This window comes from Ochotona princeps, chromosome 5, assembly GCF_030435755.1.
Source record: "Ochotona princeps isolate mOchPri1 chromosome 5, mOchPri1.hap1, whole genome shotgun sequence".
Taxonomy (NCBI): domain Eukaryota; kingdom Metazoa; phylum Chordata; class Mammalia; order Lagomorpha; family Ochotonidae; genus Ochotona; species Ochotona princeps.
Window position 1 is genome coordinate 27765692 of NC_080836.1, and position 21526 is coordinate 27787217.

Here is a 21526-nt window from a genome sequence, read left to right on the forward strand (position 1 = left end):
CTAATGACCTGGGATCATCCTTGACGACCAGGGATCCAAACATTTGAATCCCTGCTACCCATGTGGAAGACATGAATAAAACTTCTGGCTCCTGCCGTATGGCTTCAGCCAGGATCAGCACTAGCCATTACAGCTATCTGGGGGAGTGAAACAGCAGATGGAAAATCTCTCTCTCTCTCTCTCTTCTCCTTTCTCCTTCCCTTGCTCACTTGTGACTCAAAATAAATAAATCATTATCCTTTTTTTTAATTGTAGTAAAATTTCGCATAGCAATACATGAGATTGGTTTGAACATTAATTTTTCCAAATGAGAAATTGGAGGCTTAGAAAACCACTAATATCAAAGGCCACATCATCAATAGATGTTGCACAAGAACTCAAGGTTCTGAAATTCCAGATCACATGTCTTTTCTTTAGGCATGATAGAGTCAGAGTCACACACAAACTTACCCAGGCCTCTGGTCAGGCCAATTGCAACAGATTCTCTGTGGGTGAATCCCAGACATCGATAGGCATTCGGTAGCTGATATTAGCATTCTGGCTGGATTGAGAATCTCTGCTCTAGAATGATTGAAACAAATGTGGAAAATACCAAGTGCCAGAGCCTCAGAATGATGAATTGATACCAGTGTTGCCAATGATAAATTGTGAATTCCAAGTGGAAGAGAATAATTCATGCACATAGAACTGGTCAGATCTAGACTCTGGATTTGAATTCAGGTCTATTTTTTCACAAAACAGTTTATTTTTTTACAGGGACTAATCTGATTTCCCCAGATCTCACACCTGTTGTCATAGGTTGGCCTTCACGTGGTTCAGGATTTCTATTACCCTGGTTGAAGGAGAGTTGCAGCAGGGATGGAAAGAAGAAAGGGAAGTCAGACTGTGGTGTGGGCCTGATGAAATCTGGCTACTGGTGGTACCAGGGTCCATCATATGTGTTCAATGAACCTGAAAGGCTTGGCCTTTGTCCATTCACTGTGATCAGTCATCAGTCATGGACTGTCTTGTGGCAGGAGGTGGCCCTCTACAGCTAAAGCAATCCACACAGATGCTGACAGTCTTCTGACTGAACACCTGACAGCTGGACAAATAGTCACTCCTTGAAGACCAATCTGGGCTGTACTTCTCATGTCCAATACAGGCCACTCATTTTGCCCCTCATATCCATTCTTCATGAATGTTTGTGAAGCAGCTCCCACACAACCCCAGAAACACTCTCCTCTGCAGGAATCCTTTGATGCGGAAGCTTTCAAAAAACGAACTGCAAGCCCTGCAGCTGCAGATGGACCTCAGCTAAGTTTCCTGCTTTCTTCCTTCTCTATCCATTCTAGTTGCCCTCCTGTTAACCCAACTGTGACTTCTGCTAGTCATGGTGGCTGATGGTGTCATAGCCTCGCCCCTCATTCCAGAAGAACCAAAAACTCCTATCTATGCTGCCAAAATCCTCAAAGATTTCTTCCCCATCCTTTAGCCATTCAACTGAGTAACAGAGAATTTGAGAGCCCCATCATCTGAATGTGTCATGTAGTAGCACCTGTCCCCATTTTATGTGTAATGACACCCACTTTGATGGTGACAATTAAATCCTACCACCTGGTTTCTAGTATTTTAATGTCTGTAAATCTAGTTCTATGATCAGATCTCCTAAAGTCAACCCTCACCTTCAGAATAAAATCCTCTACAATTTAAAACAACCATGTATCCATGGATGTATTAGTGGTGGCTAGAAACAGCCCTGACTTCATTGCTACTCTCCACAGCCTGACACTTTTGTTTTTAAATTCCTCAAACATTATACTTAGTCACAAATCCAACATGCCATTCACCATTAAGTGAGAGTTTGAAAAATTGGATTCCACCTTGTGTGAGGACCTGTCTGCATTTCACCTACCACCATTGCAGGACTTTGCATTGCCAACCAGGCAACAAATGACTCAGCTTCAAATATCCATGTTATGTGTGTGTGTGAGACTGCTGATTGTATGAATTCTCCAAGAGGGAATATTGAAGCAGAATTTGACATGTTGATAATGGGTATCGATAAAGGCTCAACCTCTGTGGAAGGGAGAGAGTAACCAAGGAACTGAGGAGAAGAAAAAATTGAACTGTTATATGGATCCCACAAATTCTCATTAGTTCCCCAGGGAGCACTAGAGTACATTGGCCTGCCCTCAGTGAGCCAGAATTGTGACATTTTTATTAGTAAGTGTGGTCAGTCAGCTCCCTTGAGCAACATGACTCATGGCATTAGAGGCAATTTCTAGAGAAGGGAAACAGCTAGAGGTAATGTGCTAACTGTATAACTGAGCAGGAAGTTCTTCTTTGGAAAGGAATACAAGTTCCACATCTGCGCATCCAAAACAGCCGCCATCATCATCAGATTAATAAAGGCAATTTGGAGACTGGGAGCCAAAGGCAATTTGGAGACTGGACTTTTTTTAAAAAGTCCAGTATAATGCCTGAAAAATCAACATTTCCTCTTGTTTACAGAACTTACTTCGGCAGGTGATCACAGATGAATGGTGCTGGACAACACAACCATGAGTTAGTCCAGCATCCATATTTACTAAGATGGATCCAGTCCTCAGTCACAGTCCAGATGATGAATTCATGTGTATAAGAGCAAAATAAGTTTCTATCTTGGAGTGAAATGTTGTGTACAATTTAAAAAGCATTTATATTTCTGCAGCTACATTGAGGATTTTAGCTAAGCTAGAATGTGAAAGCCAGATTTTAGAAGGCTAGCAAAAAGCATCATTTTGTATAACTTTAAGCCATGCATAATACAACCAGAGAAAAAACTGTGCTACTTTTTAAATTCCTCTCACAAGTTTTGTGCAAACTAGGTGTATGTTGGAAACTGATTGTTCAATAGTATAAGGAAGGAAGGAAAGTCACCATGCACAATTATCGTTCTTTAAAATGTCTCCAGAAATGTGAATGCTTCATTTCTGCCATTGTGTTCTTTTTCTCTCATAGTATATATAAAACTCAGGTATGCAAGAAATGTAGCTATTGTTCCATAATTAAAACTAATTTCACTTTCAAGGCCATATTCTAAATGATTTAAATTTAGTTAATTCAGACTTTCAGAATTTCTCTGGGATCATATTTAGTTCTGGAAGGCAATGGGTGGGCTCAGCATCCTTTGGCGGGCAGAGAGGACATCCATCCATTCATGCAGCATTTCAATGAATACTTTTTGATCATGTAGTACTTACTATGAGCTTAACACTAATCTTGGACCAGGGTTACTGTACTGAACAAAGCCATATATAGTCCTTGTGCTTCAGAAATTGACACTCTATTAAGAGAAAGATGATATAGCAGATTAGTGGGGTAGAAAATATCTGGCTTTTCTCACCACTGCAAGCTGCTCTTTAATTTCTTCTGGTTTTCAATCATCGTTCTCTACTACTAATCCCAGGGCTGGATCTTGGGCCACCTTTGACTAGATAGACTGTGTGACAATTTCTATTTAATCGTTCCTGATATACACCAGACATAGGCGCCTCTAAAATCTTTCTGTATCATTAAATTTTTCCCAAGGGCAGGACTGGATCTTTCTGATCTCAGTGTCATCAAACATTTTATCAGCCCAAGAAATGGGTTAGGAAGGACTCAGCACGCAGCTGCTTCCACATGACCTCATCAAAGTCCTAGAACTCCCTGAATCTCTCTTTTGCAGTCCAGAAAATCTTTCTCTGTTCTGGCAGCAGAGTAGCCTGATTGTTCATCTCCATTACCTGTTTGCTGCTTAGCCCATGTACTGGCTACAGCCTGAGTCCTTTAACAATTAGTCTTTTGCAACTCAAAACACAAATCTTGGCCTTTCACAAACCTTGCTTAGCAAAAAGCAAAATCGCGTTCTCTGGTTTTCTGCTGTATTACCCCCTCCATGAATGCTCCAACACTGCTAGTTGAGAGAGAGGACTGGAGGTCCAAGGAAGAGTGGGGAAGAAATCTCAGTTATAATGTCTTCTTTAGTCTTAAATGAAAGATTGACTTTTCCAGAAAGTTCATTCTCTCATCATTGATCTGAAAACTCATAGGTCATTCAACCTACGATTCAACACAAAAAACTCAAATGGCTTTCCTGGATGTCTCTCCTGACCTCACAGATGGTCTCAGTATCTTTACAATACATATGCTAAATGCTAACCTATAAATCTATATTAAAGAGTAACAGGTAATATGTAAGTGATAATTCATGAGTGAGTTTATGTTGTTCTAATTCATCTATATGTCCTAAGTCCTGATTTTGTATAGTCAATGTGAACTCATTCCTGTTTAGAAGCAATCCTTTGTACTCTTACAATGCTAATTTTGAGTAAAGGTGAAATTCAGCTCTGGGTCAATGAAATAACTGACTTTGGAAAGGAAAATATACATTTTCTTCCACATGATACCCCCTCAAATTTGATTACCTTGGCTTCCCTACATATTCTTTTCTCCAAACCAAACACTTTCAATTTTTCTGCTCGCTTCCTCTTTGGAGAGCATCTGTCTGTCTGTTCACCTTCGTGCATGCCAGTTTCACAAGGTCCTGCTTGGCCAGGTCATTTTTGAAAGCATCAAAGACTTATTTGTCTCAGTAAGTAAAACTAAATATGTATGATTCAGATGAAATCAGAATTGCACGTTCATTGTCAGCTATTCAAACAACTGTTAAATCAGCAGAGTTTTTCAGAACATACCCAAAGACATATTGTAGTTCCCCATAGTGGGAAATGAGATAGTTTGTCTCTTGAATGAAAATAAAAGCTGTGCTGAGGGGTTCTGACTATACATACTGACATATTCCTTTCAGGTTTCTCTAACATTCCAAGGCAAATAGTCAGGTTCTGTATTTTCCACCACTATAATTAAGTTTACAGTTCCACCTGATTTGATTAAGGGTGATTCCATGTTCAGCACTCAATTATTTCATATGAAATATTACTGTCACTACTAGTTTTTAAACTACTTTGTTGGATGAATTAAGTAAGGTAGAGAAGAATAGCAGTCTTTTTTTTTCTTTCTACATTAAAGTAATCCCAGCATGTAATATTGCTAAGCCTTCTCCCTTTAATGCAAAGCAGTATTGCCCCATGATGATATCAGCAGTGATTGTTTTATCAGCAGAGCTCAGGAAATAAAAATTAAAGCCTGTGTTACTGCTGAGATGGTCTAGTGTGGATGTGCAAACCATTGTGAAGCTTGATGAGAAATATCTAAGCTAAACTATAGCTGAAATTCTCCATAACTTTCCAATAGTGAATTTTCATTTCCAATGAAAAATGGATCTTTCCAGATGTTTAAAAAATCTATATGAATCCAAAGAAAAGGGTAGTAAGTATTAGTCGGTTTTCTCTTCCATCTGAACAGCCTTCCTATCCATGGAAATCTGCACTAAGTTGGGAATTAATTGACAGAAGCACCAAAATGTGTCATCCCAGAATTCATGCTGGCTCCAACCCCAGGACTCTAGTCACCATTAGACTTCAACCCAAAAATATGGGGACCTTATTTGTGGAGGGAGTATCTGCATAGCAGAGTAATGAAGAATTGCATCTTAATATAGGATCTGCCATGCTACCTACATGACTTCCATCAGATTATTCAGTCTTCCTTAGGTGCACTTTGTTCATCTGAAAAGGTTCATCTGATAACTTTTCTGGAAAATGGATGCCTTATTCAACAAGTGTTATTGGGGAAATTAGCTTCTGAGAAAACAGCAAAATTAGATTGCCATCACATTTGACCTGCTAAAATATGTTTAAGAAGATTTAGATGGTAGTTGAAAATGAAATCTTTTTTTTTTTTTAAACTGGTAAGAAAGTGATGATATTTATGTGATATCTTGAACTGGATGCATTTTATAATAATAAACACATTAGAAACTTCAAAACAGATACCAGATATGCCAACATCAAAATCGTAGTAAAATGAAAAAAAGAAAAATTTGGCAAAACATATGCAACAAAAGTAATTGAGAATTATGCTTAATACATAAAAACTTTAACATACCTGTATCCAAGGATGCTTATTGTAGTATTGGCTATAATAGTAGAGAATTGGAAGCAACATTGTGCCCCACAGCCAGGGAATGGTTAAATAAATTAAGGTATTTCTATATTATGAAATGTAACAACTTTTTTAAAAATGAGGTATTTTTATATGTACTGACTTGGAAAAATGCCCATGATATATGGTTAAGAGGGAAAAAAGCAAATTAGAACACATTATGTTTTTCTTTATCTCATTCTTTTCAAAAGGAAATAAAATTGTATATATGTAAGTTATGTACTTTGAGTTTCATATTTTACAATATGTATATATTATATCGTGGTGTGTGGATAGATACATATAAAAATAAGTAGATATATAGATACCGGAAAAATCCAGAAACAACACCCATCTGCTATGGTTGTTATGAGGGATTGTGGCTAGGAAGCAAGGAAAGTTTTTGTTTTACTCTAGATATTCCTTGTTAGTACATTTGTTCAAATTTGTATTTTAGTTTTGTTACACAGTTAAACAAAATGGATTAAAGAATGTAGCCTGAGCTTAAACATTCTCAATAGAAAGGAAAGCAAAAAAAAAAAAAAATACACGGTGGCTTGTTTGCTTTTTTGACTTCCTATTCAAAAAAAATTTTTTTAAGGTTTTTTTTTGAAAGGCAGATTTTACAGAGAGAAAAGGAGAGATCTTCCATCCACTGGATCACTCCCCAGGTGGCCAAATTGCAAGAGCTGAGCTGAGCTAAAGCTGGGAACCAGGAACTCCTTCCAGGTCTCCCATGTAGGTGCCCTGCCCCAAGGACTAAGGACATCCTCTGCTGCTTCCCAGGCCACAACAGGGATTGGAAGAGAAATGAAGGGGCTGTGGCATGAACCAGCCCACACATGGGATGCTGATACTTGTAGGCGGAGGATTAGTTTGCTGTGCCACCACACCAGCTCACTTCCTCATTTCTTAACTTCAAAGAATCCTGAACCCAAAAAACAACATACCACTTTTCTCATTAGAAAAAAAAAAAGATACCAGGCTAACCTCTTCCTCACAGTGGGTTAAGCTGCCACCTGAACCACTGTACTGATTCAAGTCCCAACTGTTCAGCTTCCAATCATACTGCCTGATAACACATCCTAAAAGCTACCAGCAATGGCTAACATGCTTGGGCCTCTGCCTGCACTGTGAGCAAGCCAGATGAAGTTGTGACTTCTGACTGCAATCTGGGCCGTCGCTGGATATTGAGGGCGTTTAGGGAAATGGGCCAGTAGATGGAAGAGACTCTTTCTCACTCTCTTTTTCAACTCAATGAACATTAAACTTTTTATATAAAGAATGATGCCAAATGATGTTCAAGCTAGCAGGACTTAGGCCCTGTCCTCCCATCTGGTACCATGTTTTAAGACACAAACCATCAGTTGCTGATCGGGTTCCAATTTTCCAGGTGTGATTCAGAAACAGCTATGTCTTTGCCACTTGGGGACCTGTGAGGAACGCAGGTGCCAAGCCTCTCCTCAGACTTGCTGAATCCCAAGTGTGAGGGTAGAGTCCAAAAATCTGTTTTTTAGTAGGCCTTCTAGTTATTTCCATGGTGAGGAAAGTTTGAGAGTCATTACTGTAGTTGTTACATTGTCACTGTTTCATCCTCAGGATGGGTTTCTCAAGAGCATCCTATTACTGCTTTAAGCTGTTTAATTCTCAGGGACGGGGACTGTTCTCTGCATCACAGAATATTTAATAGGTATCTTTTACTCCATCTACTAGAAAGATGCCAGTAGCAGTTTTCCACCCTACCCAGAGAAATTCAAAAATGTCTCTAGGCAATGCCAAGTCCCGTAGGGGATTAGGAGTGAGGAAGAGTGGGGGACAAAATTGCCTCTAGCTGAGACCCGCTGCCTAGAAAAAATACTTCATAATGTAGAAGAAGAGTATTTGGACATAATTTAATTATTCGATCTTAGTTATACTAGGAGGTCAGTGGGTAAAATCCATTCTGTTGCATAGAAGATAATGACCAAATATTACACATTGCAAATATAAAACATGGGAATGGCTTATGTTAGAAGTAGATACTAGAGGGCCCGGTGCAGTGGCTTAGCAGCTAAAGTCCTCTCTTTGAACGCGCCAGGATCCCATATGGGTGCTGGTTCTAATCCTGGCAGCTCCACTTGCCATCCAGCTCCCTGCTTGCGACCTGGAAAAGCAATCGAGGACAGTCCAAAGCCTTGAGACCTGTACTAACATGGGATACCCAGAGAAGGCTCCTGGTTCCTGGCTTCAGATCGGCTCAGCTCTGGCTGTTGCGGCTGCTTGGGGAGTGAACCAGCAGATGGAAGGAAGATCTTTCCCGCTGTCTCTCCTCCTCTCTATATAGCTGACTTTCCAATAAAAATTAATGAATCTTTAAAAAAAGAAGTAAATGCTAGAGACAGCATTGTATGGACAACATTTCTCAAGTACATATGTAGAAAATTATATAAACATCCCTATCAAACAAATGCCAATACTGTCATTCTCCTGCTCACAATCTAAGGATATATTCCCATCCTCCTTTAACTGACGATTTCTTGCCAAAGATTTCCCTGGTGGCCTCAGGATCTCCCACTTCCTTCACAATTCCTAGCCAGTAGCCAGTGTGTTTGTCCCAATTTGTACAATCACCAAGCACAAGTTCACCATTAAGGGCATGCATCTGTTATTCCTTCCTATACTTTCCCCCGGAACATTTACAACTTAGCAGGACTCTGCAGAGAACTCTATTTCTTGGGCTTCCATGAGTGCTCGCTCTGCTCTCTGCTTTATGGTGCCTCCCACCACTCTGTTCATGAGAACTACCCTGGGATTATCGAGCAGCCAGGCCCCCACCATTCACAGGGAGAAGATATTCACTGAGGATGGAATTCAGTCCATTGGGAGTTTTACGAACCTTCCCAGTATCAGAGAAAGAATCACTTTTCTGCTTAGTTTTTCTTGAAATACTTCAGTGTCTGAACATCGATCAGTGTGTTGTGTGCAGGTTGGAAGCTATATGTATCTTTCATTGTATTATTCCTTCCCAATATCCAGAATAATGCCCAACACATAGTAGGTGTTTGGGCCAGCACCATAGCATGACAGGTTATTCTTCCACGTGCCAGCAACAGCATCCTAAATAGCACAGGTCCCTGTCCCAGCTGCTCCACTTCCAATCCAACTCCCTGCTTATGAATTGGGAAAGCATTATATGAAGGCCCACATCCTTGGGACCCTGCTCCCACATGGGAGATCCAGAAAAGACACTCTAGGCTGGCTGCCTCATTTCAGATCAACTCTGACCATGGTGGCCTTCTCTGTGTGTGTATGTGTGTGTGTGTGTGTGTGTGTGTGTGTGTGTGTGTGTTTCTCTCTAAACTCTGCCTTTTAAATAAAAATAAATAAATTAAAAAAAAAACACAGTGCAGCTACCAAAATAAACACTTATTTAGGATTTAGCACAAATGGCTTTTTAAAAATATAAGCCTTTTTATGATCTTTCAAACTTTTCAAGTTTTTTGCTATATAACGTGTTATTTTATAAGAAGAAACATTTTGATTTTTAGCTCTGCTTTAGAATTGTGCTAAGCATAAAACACAGTTATTAGCAAACAAGGATCTTCAGCAAATAGTAATCGAAGTTATTGTTCCTTTTTTTTTTGACATTATTATGTCAAAGACTTGCCTGTGAGTTCCCATTTTATCGTCAGTTGTCACCACACAAGATATGTATTCCAACTGGAAATGTGTCACTCATTGAAGCATATAAGCCCTGCCTGGTTTTTGTGTCTACCTTTCAGTCCTCATGTGTTATTAGATATTCTGAATGTTACTTTAAAGATACTTTACAATATCTCACATGTCTCATCAATAAAAATTCAAAACAAGAAATTGGTTGAAAATGATTCAATCTTCCACAGTGAAATTGGTACAGAGAAGCTGAATGAATGCCAAACATCAGGCCATGCTAGCTATCAATATGAAACTGCCATATAAAGCTGCTTTTCTGTTATGTGCTTGGAGAGAATTGTATACACATGGCTTTACAGATTTTTTTTAAAAGCAAAAGTTTCAGAATATAGTGGTAATTCCCATTTAAGGTGATATTCATCAACTTATTCTGGAAAACAACAATGATATGCTGTTAAAATACAAATTTAGAGATTTTTTTTACATAGTGTAAGCCAACTAATTTGTACATTTACAGAAAAATGACTTTAAAGAAAAAAGTGGGATTTCTGCGACAGCCCCAATCTTTGAAAAAGACCAATGTAGATAGTAGTATAGCTTGTGCAAATTGAGGGTAGGGAAGCATATGTTTAACGTGGCTTTCCCACACTCCACCTCCCCCCCCCCCCAAATAGTTATAGCACATAGGAAACATAAATTGAACATATTGAAAATGTATTTTATTTTTAACAGCCTCTCAGTTAAATGGTCAAAGTCACAATTAACATTTCACATGCAGTGGGTGAGCTATATTCTGCAAGCCATGTGTCACCTGATGGCCGGGCTGCACTTATCACCACACTCTCTCCATTCAAGCAAACCATCCTAGAGTTACATGTGTTGGAAAATCACAGCACACCACAGACAGGCAGGGAACTGTTCTAACACACCTCCATAACTGGAAAGAAGTCCTGCAGGCAATTATGTGCCTTTCAACATCTTCTGCAAGTCACTATGGTAACAGAAAAGCACTAACTTGAAAGGAGGTTTGCATCTACATATCTATTTGGAGTTGGACTATTATTAAATGCTTTAGTCTTCTTAATTCAGCATTAATGTTTAGTTTTCCAGTAATGATCTCCTTCAGTTTTAGTCATTTGTCTGTAATTTTACACAACTAAGAAATTTCTGTAACAACTTAGAGCTCACTTTTGGAAAAACTTACCCAGTATAAAGCTTTTTTAAGAGGATTTTTTTTTGTCCAGTGTCCAGCTTCTGTAGCACTGGATTATAGATTGTTTTTAAAATAATCTTAAATTGATGGATCATTGCTCCTTGCATTTAAGCCTGACAAAGAGTAGCTCTGGCATTTCCTCTTCTTTTCATACTGTAAACTATGTATCACTTTTTGGCTCTTTCCAGAGAAATGTATTCCTACTTGTCCCAAGTTTTTATAAACTTAAATTCTATGTAGCTGTATGTGAATTTCCTTTGCAATTACTACCAAAGTTATTTAATGAACAAATTCATTAAATTACTATGTATTTTGTCAAACTATTGTAAACTAAACAATATTAATAAATAGCCTTTTTCTGTAGAGTTGAAGCTTAGGGTATTTTTTTCCTGTCAGCATAGGTACTAAACTTGGAGCTCTTCATGTTGCTTAGATTCAGATATCTTTGCTGTAATGATTCCTTGGTAGTAAATTAATGGCAAGTAAACAGACCTCAAGAGGAATTTCCAAATATTGATATAAGATCTAAATGTTTTTACGCCTCCTTACCCACCCATCAATTCACCATGTTAAGGTCTCAATCATGTCTTTACCCTTTCCATTCACATTCAAATTTGTTCTTTTACCTTTTGGCTTTTACCTTTTCATAAAAGAGGGGAAGAAAACAGTTCATTTTCTTACACTTGCCTGCTGAAAACAGCTTAACCTGTCACTCAGAATTTACAACACTGTCTTGAAATTTAAGGGCCTGATGAAACCTAAGCTCTGCTGGAGAAGTGGAACTAGCCAGGAATGACCACAGTGTGACTTCCTTCAGTTAGGTGCTGCAGAATTGGGGAGCTAGTGGCACATCAAGATTTTGAAAAACATACCATGTCGAGGCCTACATGCAGTAGGTCTTTAGTAAAACACAACAGAGTAGCATTTCCTGAAACACACCTCCCTGTGCCCCACGGGACAAAGAATCTATAGATGCAAATCAAAGGCACAGGTTAATCAAAAATGAGGAGGAATGTTTTATGTTGGACTGTCCAGTGCCTTTACTGTAGTTTGATGCAGTGTGAATTTCCAATAATAACTGGCACACAAGTTTCTTCAAAATTATTACTCTGGACTACCACAGTCTTTTCAGCAGCAACTTTAGGGAAAGCTACGTAATAAAAATGTATATGGTTTCTAAATCTGTTTCTCTCCTGCAACAATACAGCTCTTTTAGCTTAAGTTACTGGAGATGTGACTTGTTCGTTCTGAGCTTGTGCCTTGGACACCGGGTAAATAGTTATTCCCATTCAGGATTTTCCAAGGATGCTTCATAACATTCTTGGAAATTTGGAATTAAAAAATAAGTTTATTTTGGTGTGAAAAGTTCCAAAGTCCATGTATAGTTTTTTTGTTTTGTTTTTTCCTAAAACAAATTCTCAGGCACTTTCCAAGAGTCTCACGTATTTCTTTCAGTACCTTATGTTTCTCTTCTACATTTGTTTTAGCAGTTGAAGCCTTCAGAAATAATACACTAGTAGTACCCAGCTGGACTCCACAGAGAGAGTGGAAGTTAGAATATCTATGGATGTGAGGTTAAACAAGAGAGAGACATAATTTTTGTATTTTTGAAATTGTGATAGACTCTGTAGTTTCTGTTTTTAAAAAATATGGATGCTGATTCTAATCCCGGCAGCTCCACTTCCCATCCAGCTCCCTGCTTGTGGCCTGGGAAAGCAGTCGAGGATGGCCCAAAGCTTTGGAATTCTGCACCCGCGTGGGAGACCTGGAGGAAGTTCCTGCCTCCTGGCTTCGGATCGGCATAGCACCGGCCCATGCAGTCACTTGGGGAATGAATCATCCGTTGGAAGATCTTCCTCTCTGTCTCACCTCTTCTCTGTGTATCTGATTTTGCAATAAAAATAAAATAAATCTTAAAAAAATAATAAAAATATTTATTTATTCACTTAGTAGAAAGAGTGTGTGAGACAGAGTCAGGAAGAGAGAAAGAGAGGAGATATCATCCATCTATCTGCTGGTTCACTCCCAAAAGGCCTCAACAGCCATAGCTGGGCTGGGCAGTAAAGCTAAGAGCTGAGAGCTTCATCCAAGTGCCCACGTGGTTTCAGGAGCCCAAGGTCAAGCAGCACCTTCTACTGCTTTCCCCAATGCATTAGCCGAGAACTGGATGGGAAGTAGAGCATCCAGGACTCGAACCAACGCCATATGGGTCCCTTGCACTAACAGCTTAACTTACAGCACCATAATGTTGGCCCCATCCCTGTATAGATTCTAAGTCAACTATTTAATTAAACATTATTCTAGTAAAGTTAGAAATAGCTGAGTTTGTATTCAAATACCATCATTTATAATAGCCTTAATATATGCTCAGACACATCCAAATTTGGACACCTTCTTTGCTGGAAATATCTATCTCCACTATCTATTATGAACATAAACTTTAATATGGAAATGTGTTTACCTTTGGACATGAACCATGCGGCTAGAGCACAGTGATTTCTACTCCAAACTGTCTTTATTCTGAGCATCTTTTCAAATTTAAAGATGGATAAATGTCTCAACACATTGGTTACTCTGTGGTTGACAGAAAACAAATTGTCAATGTATTCACACACACACACACACACACACACACACATGCAGAGACATACATAGGGACACATAACCAAAAATAAGCAAAACTGCGTATATTCTGTATGGTTTCATGTATATTGTATTAACTTTGTTAACTACATTTTATTTTTTAAAAGCTATTACAAGTAACTTGATTTTGCTAACTTGGGAAAAAGTTCAAGGTTTTAAGATACTTAACTAGTGATAATGCAAATATAACAAGAATAGAAAACTGTTATTTCAAAAAATGTGCTTTGACAAGATTATTTTAGACACTTATAAAATTTGAGTTTAAAAAAATCAAATGAAATTTGTAGATATGGGCATAAAGAATAAAAACTTGAGGTACAATAAGTTTTCCATGTTTCACCTGCCCAAAAAATGAACACACATTTCTTCACACAAAACTTAAAAATAATGCAATTAACAGAAAGCCATTGTAATAATTGCCATGCATGGCTCAGTGGCCAAGAACTAGAAATCTTCCCCAGGGTGGGACTTGGACACAGCTCCAGCCTCTTCCTCTTCCTCCTATTTAAACTCAGTCTTTGTTTCTGCCTCTAACTCTGAACCTGCTTTAATTTTTAAGGCCAGCCTTTGATTGTGCAGGAAAAACACAAGCTGTGGGGGCCATAGAGTGTAAGCCTAGCCCCATGTCAGCCTTCTTGCTCTTGCCTCGTGGCCTGAGTCTCGTTTGATGGATCTTTCTGGGCCCTCTGTGGAGTTGAGATCTGCCTCCACCACCTGGGCTGCTCTGGTGCTGTAGGCCTCTTCACAGTGAGCTTCCAAGAGCACAGCTGCCGCCCCCAGGAATCAGCTCTCAATCCTCCCATGATGTCTAGCCTCAATGTTGTGGCATTGCTTCAGTTTTGGCTTCCAGTTATCTTATATTTTATTGTCTCTGCCACTGACTGAAAGTATAACCATAATTAAATAAACAAATAGATCTAGAATCTTTAGTTTATTTTCACATAATAACTTTCCCCTTTCTGGTCCCCTAGATCCCAAGTCCCAGTTTTCTTCTATGACTTTGCTGACCAAGACACCCTGCCTAAGTCATGGACCACCTTTCCATTGCTCCTGAGTTATGAGCTTGACCTTTTGCCTGACCTATGATGTGTTAGTCCCGATGAATCCTGTCCTCTGTTAGATGAATCTTCCTGATTGGGCTTTTTTTTCTCAATAGGAAATTTACTAAAGCAACTTTAATAGGTACTCAACAGATTTGTTATGTTATTGTTTTTCCTTTGCTTTCAGCAAATTCTGTTTTTATTGTACAATCAGTGGAATCAATGGAGGAGTTGGTATCATAAAAGGGTATTAATTAAAACCCAAAAGAGAAGAAAATTCCCTTTCCTTAGTACAGAATCCTACTAATGGTTTTTGTAGTATGTATTTCTTGGAAAACCTCAAGAGAGATTTTAAACTATGGTAAATTTGGAAAGGAAAGCCAAAATCTATTCCATCTGCCCTCCTTCAAGTGGATGGACACATAAATCATTGTGCAGGTTTTTAGTAGATGAAGTAGCAAAGTGGCATGGCTTCTTATATTCTGAGGGAATCTCTAAATTTGAAAGTTCAGATAACTCTCTGGTACTCTAAAAATATTAGACTTCCTTCTGGAAATGTAGCCATGTCAACGGTACACACAGGTAGCAAATACTACCAGTTTAAGAAAAAGGGGAAATAGGATGCAGAATATTGTGAATATTCAGTCCAAATTCTGCAATCGCTTTGTCCAGGATCAATATACTATAACCCAGGTTGTCAATTATAGATTTACAGTGAGGAAGGCAAATTCAGATTCTCTTATAATGAACCTTAAACAGTCAGAATGAAAAGCCACTGTAGTTATTTAGCCCAGGAGTCACAAAAGTTACTCTCAAAATGACTTTTCCATAGTATGGAAACCAACCGACCTGGGTTTGAGCATCAGCTTTTTGCACCATCAGCCACTTCATTATGCAGCAAAACGGGCTTCATAATAAAAGCTATTTCATGGCATTGTTATGATGACCAAGTGAGATAATACAGGTGCTGTGGGCAGGCGCTAGCCAGCGCATATAGGGCTTTGGTCCTCCCCAGTCTGTTTCGGGAATGGGGTTTGTGAAGAAACAGAGGTGAACTGAGTTTTCTTGTCCCTTCTGTGTAGACACAAGTAGGCCAGAGTTGCTAACGTCTAACCAACTCATCCATGTCCCAGGCTGAGGCCGGAGGTCACAGAATTAAAGGTCTCATAATGAAATATTGGCTGGTCTTGCTATATTCTCTGTACAGAATATTCCCTGGATGTTTGGTGGAATGTTTGGTGGAGATTTGGTGGAATGCTTCTTAGCACCCTGGTGTTCTATATGTTATCCTTTGTTTCTTTCTTTTATTTTTCTTGCTTTTTTTTTTGAAGATTTACTTATTTTTATTTAAAAGTCAGGTTCACAGAGAGAAAGAGAAAAATCTTCTACCTGCCAGTTCACTCTCCAAATGGCCACAACAGCCAGAGCTAGGCTGGTCCAAAGCGAAGGCCCTGGAGCTTCTTTCATGTTTTCTGTGAGGGTAGAATGGTCTAAAACTTGGAAGATCTTTCACTGCTTTCTCAGGCACATCAGCAGGGAGTTGGTTTGGAAGTGGAGCCTCTGGGACTGGAACAGGAACCCATATGGGATTTAACCTACTACTCCACAGTACAGGTCCCTAACTTATTTCCTTCATACCAATAAAATCTCATTCTACTGAATTTTAAACCAAATACACTTCTTTATAAGAATAAGCTTATTTTTTAAGTCCAAATTTTCAAGATGAATTTTATTTTCTTTCTTTAGGGGTTCATTGCTAAAGGAGAAAAAGCATTACTGTTGGTAGAATCACATCCTAAAAGTTCATTTCTATTTCAGCTCTCCATACTGTCTCTACTCAAGCAAGCATTTCTTTATTCCAATAGGACTATTTCCTGTGTGAATGCTACAGGATTCTGCATTTTATTGAGGCGTGAGCTAAATTGGCTGCCCAAATGAATGAAGACATTAGTATTTTGCCATATACCTAAATGTCTTAGAATCTACCTCCTCACAAAAAAACATATTCCAGTTAGCATTTGCCAAAAACATTAACATTAACATTAATCACTAAAAAACCTAGTGTTTCATCAGTTCATATGCCTACCTTCCATATTAATTATGTATACAATGTACTATTTGTTTTGTTTGGATATATATATAAATATATATACAAATTTATTGATTACTTTTATTTATTTTAAGATTTATTTATCTTGATTTATTTAGCTTAAGATTTATTTTTTTTTTTTATTGGAAAGTAGACATACAGAGAGAAGGGGGGTCAGAGAAGATCTTCCATCCTTTGATTCACTCCCCAAGTGGCCTCAATGACCAGAGCTGAGCCAATCCAAAGCTAGGAGCCAGAAGCCTCTTCCAGGTCTCCCACGTGGTTACAGGGTCCCAAGGCCTGGGCTGTCTTTCACTGCTTTCCCAGGCCATAATCAGGGAGCTGAGATAGAAGTGAAGCAGCCGGAATATGAACTGGTAGTCGTGCAGGATCCTAATGCATGCAAGGTAAGGAACACGCCAGGCCCACAAAGATTAGTTTTATCAGATAGTTATGTCTCTGAAACCAGAAAAGTTTTATAATTTTGGCATAGCCACAATTTCACTTCAAACACCAATTACATTATTTTTCACTGTCTCTTTTCACAGGATAGTGGCCAAGGCTTCCAAGAACCTCATGTCCACACAAAGCTTGGGGATTGTGTTTGGACCCACCCTTCTGAGAGCTGAAAATGACAGTGGGAACATGGCAGTGCACATGGTGTACCAAAACCAGATAGCTGAGCTCATGCTGAGTGAGTACAGCAAGATCTTCGGCTCAGCAGAAGACTGACAGACACGACAAGCTCCGAGTATGTTCACATCTGTCTTGATGCCTAATATTTTTACTTTTCTGTAAACATATCTCTGAAATATTTTTTCCTTTCAAGTGACAGATGCCTCACTTTGTGAAAACTTCTTCATGATTTTGTGTTTAAGTTCAAAACATTTGAATAAAATAATTGACAATGTTTGCCTATATATGTTGCATTTACCCCTGCAACACTGTTCCAGCTAGCACTTGAGGAGCACATCACACTATTGAACAACACAGTCCGGAACACACGTTCAGCGATCTTTCTGAGTCTCAGAAGGGTTGGCTGGGTGTGTGCAGCCAGGGGAGTGACGTAGAGGGTGTGTTCCCAGGTGTGGCTGTGGACACGCAGTTGTGCGGTTGCAGAAGCTGTGCTGTTTCTGAGTTATCTGCATAGTCCTAGGTCTGTGCAGGCGGAAGCGAACGAGTTAGGAAGCAGAAGCTGGTCATTCAAAAAACAGAATGAGGAAGAAATCAGGTTCTCAACCAAAACAAATATATTTCATATCCCAAGAATGTTCGGGTATATATAAATACAATCCAGCTATTCTTGATCCTACATGGGGAAATTTATAAGCGCAACATTTGAAATGTTGTTTTTCTGAAGCAAAATGACAGTTCAAAGCACTTGCCACTGGATTTTTTTATAAATATTATTTGTGGTCCCATAAACATACTTTCTTTTTTTAAACACCTAACTTTTCACATTTCTATTTATTTGTGTGAGAGAGAGAGAATGAAACCCAGACCACTTACAGTGGTCAGGACAGGGCTGGGGCTGAAACCAGGAGCTGGGTCCCAACCCAGGTACTCTGACGTGAGAATAGGCATCTTAACAGCTAGGTTAGACACCTACCTCAACATGCTGCCTTAGAAGTTAGGAATAAAATGTATGTCCTATAATTTTTTCATATTACATACAAACTGCATCAGTGCTTGTTTTTAATACCAGCATCCATTTTGAATCTTCATCAAACTGTATATTTTCAGTTTTCCCTGCTATGTCATTTATGTAGAAGTTTTATTATGCTTCTGAGGATGCTTTATTGGTGGTTCCATGAAATCCATCTAGAAGGAACTTTTTATTATTATTACTATTATTAAAGATTTATATATTTTTATTGGAAAGGCATATATACAGAGAGGAGGTGAGACAGAGAGGAAGATCTTCCGTGCAATGGTTCACACCCCAAGTGACCACAATGGCTGGAGCTGAGCCAATCCAAAGCCAGGAACCTCCTCCTGGCCTCCCATGTGGGTGCAAGGTCCCAAGGCTTTGGGCCATCCTTGACCGCTTTCCCAGGCCACAAGCAGGGAGCTGGATGGGAAGCAGGGCCGCCGGGATTAGAACCAGTGACCATATGGGATCCCGGCACATGCAAAGCAAGGACCTTAACCACTACGCTATGGCACCGGGCCCTAGGAGGAACTTTTTAAAAAGATTTTCTTTCTTTCAGATGCCCTAAGAATTGGTTGACTAGACTTGGATTGCTTTATCCATTTGATGGTTAGTTTCAGTTGTCATGGATAAACAAAAGGGCAACTGTTGGAAAGTATGCTCTAACTGAACATAGCTAAGACCCGTCTTGTGAACATACTCTGCTTATAAAAATGTAGACTTAATATTTGACAGCTTTTTAAATGAAATTTAAAGGGAATAAATAAAACTAATCCGCTGTGATAAGGAGTAAGTCTAGCTATCAATTTGCTCATAAAATGAAAAATAAAGCATGTAAATAAAACATGTGAAACATGGATCAAAGAGCAAACACTCAGAGCAATAATAGGCTGAGGGGCACAGACAATGTGTATAGAGGGGGCTGTACAGCAGAGGCAAGAGCCTGTCAGTGAGCTTCCCCGATGGGCACACAGCTGTGAATTAAGAGGGATCCTATTCCCCTCTTAAATGTCTTCGTTTTAGCAAGGATACCAATAAATGGGCTTGTGGCTAAGAACAGAGAAGCAACCACAATAAATGCTGCAGTGTGGTTTCATCAAGTGGGATGTATACACATACCACAAAGCCAAGAAAAGTCACATGAGACAGAACCCCATGATCAAAAGTTACCAGTAACGGTGAGCTTTAAATACTGCTAGCTTTAAGCTATTCTTATTTGTAAAATTGTAATTAGACCTTTCAGAAAAACATAGAGACATGAAACAAGAGTTTCTGGCATTCTGTTTCAAGTCCTCCTCATTTCCATGACATTCTCAATTAGGTCTTCCCTCAAGATTTTAATTACTTCTCTTTTTGAGGGGATGAAGAGTAGATATTATAAATCTAGCATGAAAATCTTATCCCTCCACAAGACCATCTTTAAAGTTATTCTGGAAGCATCAGAGAGAAGCAACACTGAAAGCCAAAGAGACGTGGCACTACCTGCTCTGAGCAGGGACTTGCAGCCCCTTGCCTGTGCTGCTTTCCAGATCTATAATCTTCAAAAGCATCAGCTTCTTGATTTCCAATCTGATGGGATTTAGCCTGATTCAAACCCCAGCTGTGGCCTGTTCCTGCCTGCTAAGGGCATTTAATCAGAGAATGTGTTTCCTCTCTGGGGAAAGGCCATGGCAAGGTGCTGAGCCAAAGTGCCCATCATACGGCCTGACTTGCACATGCTCAAAGCATAAGGAGAGTAACACCAACTGGACATTAAATGGTATAACATCCAAAAGCAGAAGTGATTATCCTGTCACTGCTCCGAGTTTTAAAGCTGAGATTGTCACATATGCTGGCTTGACTCACTACAAAGTCCAGTAGTCACATCCAGAAGTCACAACATAACAGTGAGAATTTCTTAAACACCTATTCCTAACCTGACTTCATTCTACACATTAGTGATATGAATACTCCCTTTGGTAGTTTTAGAGCCAACAAGAAAGACAATCAGCTGAGGATTAGTTACTGTGTGGTACAAAATCAAAACCCTTGACCATTTTGGTAATTGTGTGACTCCAGGACTGATCACCTATATACAGAGATGTATTTTTAATGAACAGATAAGCAGAAACTATTATAGAGGTATTAACAAAGTTCACTGTTCAATAAAAGATCAAACAAATTGTAACAGGATGAATGAAGTGAGGCTCCCCTGGGGATCAACCTTCTCAAGGTGATCTTGACCAGTGAATAAGATTTACCAAAGAAAACGGCAGAAGCTGGACAAGAAAGTCAACAAGCATGCATATTGTGAAAGATCAGACACTTTCTTTTTTTTATTAAATTTATTCATTAATTACATTGTGTTGTAATTACATAGAATCTGGGATTCTCGCCCCCCCCTCCCCCCATGGTGGGTTCCTCCACCCCGCTGCATAACCATAGTTCAAGTTTAGTTGAAATTCCCTCCCTGCAAGTATTTGCCAAGCATAGAGTCCAACATCCCATAGTCCAGACAAGTCCAACTACTTATTGGGAAGACCCTCTCTGGTCTGAGGGCAGAGTCAGCAGAGTATCTTCCCGGTCAAATAAAAGCACTAATATACCATCTGCAACAATTAACATCGTTATGGAATTAATTGACATGGTATTGAGCAGTCAACATGTTAAAAATAAATGCGATTTCTTAACCACTTTCTGTGACCCCCCATTCACAGTTCAATTTTAGTTAATATACTACAAATGACATAATATCCATAACATAACATGATATGCTTAACATCATGTCATATTAAATTAAGGCAAACATGTGGTATCTAACCTTTTGGGATTGGTTCATTTCCCTTAGCATTATGGTTTCCAGTTTGGCCCATTTGGCCACAAAGAACTGCATTTTTTTTTTAATAGCTGAGTAGTATTCCATGGAGTAGATTAACCATAGCTTTCTTATCCAATCCTCTGCTGATGGGCATTTTGGTTGTTTCCATGTTTTTGCAATTACTGATTGTGCTGCTATGAACATAGGAGTGCATGTTGGTTTCTCATAAAACAAGTGTTCTGGATATATTCCTAGGAGTGCTATAGCTGGGTCATATGGTATGTCGATTTTGAGTTGTTTGAATATTCTCCATACTGATTTCCATAGAGGCTGTGCCAATCTGCAGCCCCACCAGCGGTGGAGTAGGGTTCCTTTTTCCCCACAACCTCGCCAG

The 21526-nt window shown here is 39.1% G+C and overlaps 1 protein-coding gene across 2 annotated transcripts in view; it reads left to right on the top strand.

Moving 5' to 3' along the window:
* Positions 1–17594, top strand: part of ARHGAP15 (Rho GTPase activating protein 15) — a 625244-nt gene extending 607650 nt beyond the window's left edge. For both annotated transcript variants that reach the window (XM_004577187.3, XM_058664454.1), the window contains exon 14: positions 17233–17594. In XM_004577187.3, coding sequence (XP_004577244.1) covers positions 17233–17416 — 184 coding nt within the window. In that variant the 3' untranslated portion in view covers positions 17417–17594. The remainder of the gene's footprint in view (positions 1–17232) is intronic.
* Positions 17595–21526: the final 3932 nt, after the last annotated feature.